Source organism: Peromyscus maniculatus, chromosome 8, assembly GCF_049852395.1.
Source record: "Peromyscus maniculatus bairdii isolate BWxNUB_F1_BW_parent chromosome 8, HU_Pman_BW_mat_3.1, whole genome shotgun sequence".
Taxonomy (NCBI): domain Eukaryota; kingdom Metazoa; phylum Chordata; class Mammalia; order Rodentia; family Cricetidae; genus Peromyscus; species Peromyscus maniculatus.
In genome coordinates, this window is record NC_134859.1 from 33,143,561 (window position 1) to 33,151,869 (window position 8,309).

General features: G+C 42.3%; 1 protein-coding gene across 1 annotated transcript; it reads right to left on the reverse strand.

The window, feature by feature from the left end:
• Window positions 1-1,005: 1,005 nt before the first annotated feature.
• Window positions 1,006-6,159, reverse strand: LOC143274564 (T-cell-specific guanine nucleotide triphosphate-binding protein 2-like). Its single transcript, XM_076578236.1, has one exon. It carries the CDS (start codon window positions 6,109-6,111, stop codon window positions 4,846-4,848), a length of 1,266 nt encoding a protein of 421 aa, XP_076434351.1. The 5' UTR covers window positions 6,112-6,159; the 3' UTR covers window positions 1,006-4,845.
• Between the last annotated feature and the right edge of the window lie 2,150 nt (window positions 6,160-8,309).

Below are 8,309 nucleotides of genomic sequence, written 5' to 3' on the forward strand. Positions count from 1 at the left end.
GTCTCTTTTTTCAATCTTCCCTCCTACTTTCAGAACGTTTCCTGTTTCCTGCAATGTAGGACTCCCAGTTAGTTCTCCAGTACCATGTCTGCCTGCATGCTACCATGATCCCTGGATGATAATGGACAGAATTTCTGAAACCTTGAGCTACCCCATTCAATGTTTCCTTTATAAGAGTTGCTGTGGTCATGGTGTCTCTTCAGAGCAATAGAAGGCCTAACTCAGACAGAAGTTGGTACCAGGAGAGGGGTATTGCTGTGATGGGCCAGACCATGTTTTTGTTTGAAGGAATACGAACCTTGGGACTGTGGATTAGAAAAGTAGTTGAATGCTTTAAGTGCTGCTTAATGGGCCACACTAGTATGAGCATGGAAGACAGTGGTGTTGAATGTGATTTGATGAACTGTGGGAGTTTGCTCATGAGGTTACAGAGGAGAAGAATTTTAGTATGTTGCCTTAGTAGATCGTTCTTGTGATATTTTGGTGAAGAAAGTGGCTGCCTTTTGCCCTTGTCCAGTCTGCCTGAGGTTGAAGTTCAGACTTTTGGATTAATTCCATTGGCAGAAAAATTCTCAAAATAGCCTAGTATGGACTCTTTCATGTAGTTATTAGTGTTAACTCTAATGAAGATTTATAATGCAAAGGAACAATCTGAGCAGAGTAAATTATAAAATGTAAATTTTGAGGAGAAAAAGCCCATGATGATAATGGGCTGAACTTCTGAAACTGTAGTAGAGCTTCCCCAATTAAATGTTTCTTTCATAAGAGTTTTCATGGTCATGGTGTCTCTTCACAGCACTAGAAATCCAAAGACAGGATTTCTCTGTGTAGCCTTGGATATCTTGGAACTTACTCTGAAGACCAGGCTAGCCTTGAACTCACAGATTCCTGCCTGCTTCTGTCTCCTGAGTGCTGTGATTAAAGGTGTGTGCCACCATTGCCCAGCCGCACAGTTACTTGTATTAGTTTTCCTGTTGCTGTGATAAAATATCCAGGCAAAAACAATTGAAGAGGGAAGGAGTTTATTCAGGTTCACAGAACAAGACTACAGTCTGTTGTGATGGGGGAGGCAGCTGATCACATGGCACCTGCAGTCAGGGAGCAGAGAGAGATGAAAGCTGGCGCTCAGCTGGCTTTCTCTATTTTATGCAGTCCAAGGCTCTGGCGTAGGGAATGGTGCTGCCCACATTTATGGTGGGTCTTCCCATCTTGATTCACATAATCAGATAATCCCTTACAGACATTCCCAGAGATTTGTCTCCAAGGCGACTCTAGATCCTGTCATGCTGACAGTCCATATAAACCATCACACACAAACCTGTGATGTATAGAAACACTTCCCATGTACATGACAAGAAGCCTCCTGTTCATAATGGACTTCTCTACTGAGAGCTTCCCTTGCTTCATACACTACAGTAATGGCTTCCCACTGTGACTGTCAGTGTTGAACCACACAGAAATAGATTAAAGCCTCCTTGAGACTGGGCCCTGGGTGTTCTCCATGACACAGAGGCAGGTAAGTGGTCACCAGGAGCAGACTGCTCAGTAGGTGGTGTCACAGAGGACAATGAGTCAGAAAGAGTAGGAATTACTTGTGAATACTACACACGTGAAGTGGTACACTCCAGTGGTTGATGTGACTGTAGAATAGTGATTCCTAGAAGCTGGAAAGGTGAAGAGAGGAGCAGAGAGAGTTTGGATAACAGGTCCCAAAAGGGTTAAATGGAAGGAGTAGGCTGCGGTGTGCTGCAACACAGCACAGAGATTCTTCTTTAAAATAACCTGTGATGCTCTTTATGAATGAGCACAACAGAGACGCTCAGATGCCCCAGAGACTGGACAAGGACAGTAAAATGATAAATGTATCCTCAATTGGTCAGCATGTACTGTATACATGTACTTATTAATAGTGGCAATTATTATCAGTTAGTAACAATAATTTTAATACGAGTAAGAATATTTCCATATTAAAGTCTGATTCCTCAGACTTTAAAAAAGATTTATTTATTTTTATTCCATGTTCATTGGTGTTTTGCTTGCATGCATGTCTCTCTGAGGGTGTCAGATGCCCTGGAGCTGGAGTTACAGTCAGTTATGAGTTGCAATGTGAATGCTGGCAATTGAATCCAGGTCCTCTGGAAGAGCAGTCAGTGCTCTTAACTGCTGAGCAGTCTCTCAAAATTTGATAATTATGTATTTTTTATTTGAGTCACATTGTCACACTGTATCTACAAGTAAGTACAATTGTAACTAGAATTTTTTAACTATATATATTTGCATATATATGCTGGTATACAGTGGGTTAGGATAATTATGGGGCTTGAAGAAATTAATTTTACATATTATCTTGTCTAGGTGATGGTACCTGTGGCGGTCTGAAATAAAATGGCCTCCTTAGGGAGTAGCACTGTGAGGAAGTGCGGCTTTGTTAGAGAAAGTGTGTCACTGTGGCGGGCAGGCTTTCATGTCTCCTACTCTCAAGTTATGCCCAGTGTGGAACACAGACTCCTTCTACTGACTGTGGATCAAGGTGCAGAACTCTCAGCTCCTTTTCCAGCACCAGGACTGCCTGCATGCCACCTATCAGGATGATAATGGATGAAACCTCTGAACTGTAACCTAGTCCCAAGTAAATTTTTTCCTTTATTAGAGTTGCCGGTTTCAAGGTGTGTCTTTGCAGCAATAGACACCCTAACTAAGGCAGTACCCAAGTAATTCCTGAACACTGGTGAGGCAGATAAGGCCTAGAGCACTGGGTCATGCCTTAAGGTAACAAAGAGCTCCGACATGTGCAGTAGTATCTGGACCCAGAGGAACCTGAAACTGGACCCTCAAGATGACCACTGTTGACATATGACTCAGAGCCAACCAGGAAATACCACAGCAGCTGGAAGCAGAGCCGGCCAAAGGTACACACATAAATACCTCAGTCCTTTGTTTAATAAGCGAGATTGCTTACAAACTCCAAGAGCCTGTGTCATTGGGTTCTGTGTCTTTGACCCCCTCCCCCACGATCAGAGACAGTGGGACCCCAGCTGCAGAGCAAGCAACACACCAGTATAGATGTTTGGGTTAAAGTAATTTGTAGATGAGATTATATTTTAAACCATGAGGCTTTGACTACTTCGGATGACCCTCCTCTACTGTAAATGCCCCTGTCTAACCAATTGAAGACCTTACAGGTAAACAAAAAAAAAAACCAAAGCAAACTTTGACACTCCTGGGAAGGACAGGAAACAATTATTACTGTTTGGACAGAAGCTGCACTATCAACTTTTCCAAGGATTTCCAGGCTGCAAGGCTGCCCTGGTGATAATGTGCTTGCCAAGGCACACAGCAGATTGAGCCAGTGAGAGACAGGGGCAGGGAGAGAAGCAGAGAGAGAAGCCAGGGAGAAGAAGAGGAGAAGGAAAAAGAGGAAAAGAAAGAGGGAGATGAGGGAAAGAGGAAGAGAAAGGAGGAGAGGAAGTTGAGGACAGAGACATGCTAAGTTATGGAAGGACAGTGCTGTGGTTTGAAGACCACCACATGCTCTTGTGTTAAACACCTGGTCCCCAGCATGGCAAACAGTTGTGAATGTGGCTGAGCCTTTAGGTGTTAGGTCACCAGGCCAGGACTTGTTACTCCTGCTCCTTGTTGTCACCTAGCTCTTTCTGCCACCTCGCTCCCAGCCTTCGCCTACAGCGAGTTCTTTCTCTCACCAGGCCCCTTCCATATGACAGAGCGCAGGGCTCCAAAACGTGAGCCAGATTAAAATTTTCTTCTCTTAAGTAGTTTCTGTCAGGTGTTTAGGACACGGTGTCATAAAAGGAATTAATACAAATGCTATATAGATCCAAACATAATTATAAGGAGATATGGATATGATATATTGCTTCCTGTTCTCTGAAGAACACCAAGGCAGAGCTAAAATGTCCACGCTTGCTTTCTGCACATGGAATCCCATGCATGACTCTTTATCCACCTTCTAGAAGGGCAGCTATACATACAGAAAGCAACACTGGAATTTTAGCAAAAAGTGATATTAGATGTCCAAAAGTGATACCAGTTCTCAATAGGATGCTGTGGACAAATAAGCTGTCTATAACTTCACATGCTGACCCCTCTCAAGTGAAGGAAAGTACCAACATCCCCACTGGACATGAAACAGTAAGGTAGTGTTTTGGAGTGATCTTACCACAAGGAAAGACAATTTAATCATCACTTGTGCTGCCTACAACCTGAAATTTGAATTCATTCAGGTTGACTGATGAAGGATATGGAATAAAATATCCTTGTTTTCAAGAATTGAGAGGACCTGCAGATGTGTTCACCCACACAGGCGTTACCTGGAGGGATCATGGGCAGTGGTCACAGTCCCATCTACCATGTGTCTCTTGAATCCATCCTGGAGGGAGAATGAACAGTGGTCATAATCTTATCTAGCATGTGTCTATCATGTCCAGGAGATACCACTTCATGTGGAGATGTGGGCTGGGAACCAGCCCCCTGTACTTCATAAACATCAAAAGATATCCACCAAGGCAGGAACTAACTTCTTCATCTTAGGAGAGTGTGTCAATGCCTGGAGAATCTCCGTGAGACAAAAGATCCAAGTTTAACTGGACAAAGATATTGTAAGTCATATGTTTACAACCATGTATTCTCATACATGGTGTTTTAATGGGAGACAGCTGTTCTCATGTGTTTTTACACTGTTGATGACTCTTCTTCTACTTGCTGCAGTGACAGTCTGTCTCTGAAAGAGGAAAGGGATGGTGAATCCTCTGGTCTTTCACTGAAAATGATTGCTACTTCAAAGTAGGCTGTAAGTCAGTGCCCAAAGCCATCTGGAAGGTACATGCCTCATAGCTCCATAACCGCATCCCAGTACTCTGGGTCATCAGACACACATGACCCCAGCTTCTGTGATAAAAACTCCTCCTTATTGAGAAGAGTCTTGGCATCACTTGACACGGTATCAATGAAGAGACTTTTCAAATAGTAAGTCTTTCTAAAGTAAAGGCCTGTGGCAAGTGGACCCCCAGTAACAGAGGAAATATATTCAATATATTTCAATAATTTTTCCTCGAAGGACATGTCTGTGGTCCTTGTTAGCAAATGGAGAGACTTAAGTTGTGCCTTGATTTCATTCACAGACACGTTAAAATCCTTGGCAATATTCTCCAGTGAGGCATCATCCAGCCCAAAGTAAGACCTGTAGAGATCCAAGGTCTCCTCTACCTTCTGTGTTTTATCTCTGATCAAGCCCCCAAATGGAATGGTGGCCCATGCTCCAGCCTTCAAGGCCTCCAGCCAGATCTTCTGTTTCAGGAAATCCCTCTTCCGGTCAATGGCAGTCTCTGTAACACTGTGCAGGGACATCATGAAGATGTGGCGCTTGTGGGCTGGGAGCTCTCTCAGTAAGGTGGTCTCTAGCTCTGGGAAATCAAAGTCAGACACATCAAAGTTAGAGACCAAGAAGACTGGAGGCTCACAGGAGAGGGTCTCCTGGAGATGCTTTGAACAGTCATCTCGGATTTTCTTTAAGACACTGTCCCTATTGAAACTCTTAGGTTTTCTCCTCTGTTCATTACTCAAATCATGATCTAACTTGGTGCGGACAAAGTAGAACTTGGTATTCATCTTGGCAATGGCTTTGGCCAGATGTGCATCAATGTCTTTGAAGCGTGTAGCTGAGATGATAATGAAGAAGTCATACTCGCCAAACTTCATTTCAGTTAGGTAGTTTTGTGGTGGGAAGGTAGTGGACCCAATGCCAGGCAGGTCCCAGATTGTCACTGTGGGAAGCTTTGGGTGTGGGTATGGAGTTCTCTTCATGGTTGTCTCTACCACCCCTGTGGGGGCTGCACCTTCTTCTTCATCCCTCACTCCCCTCAGGGCATTGATGAAGCTGGATTTGCCCACCCCTGTTTCTCCTGTCACCGCAATGTTCAGCGGGGCTGTGTCGATGTTTCTCAGAGCATCGCTGATCGCTGAAGCTGCTCCTGGAAGGTTCTTATTCTCCAGGTGGGATTCAATCAAGGTGATGGTTTCCTCAGAGAGGATTTTGCTTTCCTTCTTGAAATTCTTAAAGAAGTTTTCAAAGCTGGATGCCAAAAGCTGAGCCATTGGAGCAGAGGGTCTGGAAGGCTTGCCTGTAGCTCTTTGCAGTAGAAGAGGCTGAATAAAGGAGAAGAGAAAGCATTGTGATTATTTTTCAGCAGAGCAGGACCTAGGATTTGTGCTACAGTAAAGCAGGACTTCATCTTCTGTTTCTGTAGAGGTAGAAGCGCCTTCCCCTCTGTTCCTGGCTGCTGGCTAGATTTCTGGCCTGCGTGTCCAGTGCCCTCTTACTCAGGCTCTACTTCTCCCAGGGCCTCCCTTTTTCTTTGCTGTCCCATTTGAGGTTCGCTTAATCCACACAATCTCCTACTCTAGTGTTTATTTCTTATTTAAAATTATCTTTAAATTCTGTTTACTCTTATCAAAATTAATACCCATACATTGTAAAACCCTAAGGGTATAGATCAGTATATCAAAAAATTTAAACATCATCTCTCATGGAAAGGCTCTCCACTTCATGTGAATGCTTACAAGCATTGCTTCTTAGCCCTCATGTTCTTTGGTCTCTTAGCACAGCCTTTCTAGGTTCTCTTGTGAAGTCTGTGAATAAAGGGAGAAGGGACATGCAGTGGGAAGTAGACAATATTCATTACATATCCCACAGAGTGTTGGACATATTACTATCTGTGTGTAATGGACTTTATTTTACTTAAAGAAGACAAATTATGTCATTTGAAGGAAAGTGGATGAAACTGGAGATTATCATAATACTTCAGTTAAGCCAGTCTCAGAAAAACAAATACTATTTCTTATTCTTGGGGCTTAGACTTTATACAGACGCATAAGTTATATGTGTACATTTGATATGAAAGTGGAAGTGAAACTGTCTCAGGGGACAAAGGGACTAATGGGTGTCTTCTTAACACACAGTATGTGCTTGTTTGAAAACCTAAAATGTAGATGAAAAATTATTTGAAAGTAGATATGTGTCTATGTTATTCCTTATTTTTCAACAGAAGAGGTAGGTGATAGGCTCAGGAGCAAGTCAACTCAAACTCCCTGTGTGTCCCTGCTTTCTACTGTTCAGTCTATAAACTTCAAACAACCAACAAAAATGAAAAATCCTAACTGGATAATGAGAAAAAGAAAAAAAAGAAGATACAAAGAAGAAAGAAAGAAAGAAAGGAAGGGAGGAAAGAAGGAAGAAAAGGAAGGAAGGGAAGAAAAGGAAGAAAGAAAGCAACATTAAAGAAGACACTAAAAAAGTGTCCTCATTTTTTAAAGTTAAGAACCCTGAAGAAATGTATTCCCATCAAAGTCCTCTGAGAAATTCAATTCTTAAGGCAGAGGGGCAAACTCACATGGGGTTCCATCCAGATACCACACACGTTTTCCTTAAAGGTCTTCAGATTTCATATTTTGGACTTTATAGTTCACATGCAGTTTCTGTCACATACTCCCAGGTTACTATAATCTTACAAGGACATTAAAACTGTTTCTATTTCAGACTTTGTGTTAACTTTGACTGTACAAGTTTATCAACACTGATTGTAAAGATACCAGAACTTTGGGATGAAGGTGTAGATACACAGTCATATTCTTTCCTTTTGATGTTAGAAACACATACAGAGCTTTGGAAATTCAGTGGAACACATGGTAAATGCAGGCAGTCAAGAGAGACTGGCTTCATTCTAATATTTTGGTGTATGAAGATTTCAATACAGAAGCTTCAGGGTACAGATATCAGATATTGAGATTCTGCCAATCACCTGGAAGCCATGTCACCAATAACAGTAAGGGAGATGGGGGGGGGGCGTCAGTGTAGACCCTGCAATCCTTAGGAATAATATATTAAAATATCAAAACTCTCAGGTTAATAATTTTAAATTTTGTGTGTGAAGCTGCATGCATGTATACAGGTGCACATGCATACTGTATGAATTCTAGGGGTCTACCTTTCTCTACCTCTCCAGTGTTGGGACTGGGTCCACAATAGATTCACAAGTTGAAGCAATACTTAGGAACTCCTGGTCATTGTGGCTCTAGAAACGAATATGAATTCATGTATAATGCATCACTTATACTCTGTTATTTATGTCATAGTTGCTGGCAATGCCTGAGAGTCCCTAGTCTTGTGTGACCATCTGAGACAATAGTTCTCTACAATTTTGACATGGAATGGACTGAGCCTATACTCAATAACTGCCACCAGAATAAAGATATGGCATGTACACTGTGAAATAAATCCAATATTCCATAACAAG

Excerpts from the sequence above, each read along its gene's own strand:
- LOC143274564 (XM_076578236.1), bottom strand. The coding sequence starts at position 6,111 with ATGGCTCAGCTTTTGGCATCCAGCTTTGAAAACTTCTTTAAGAATTTC.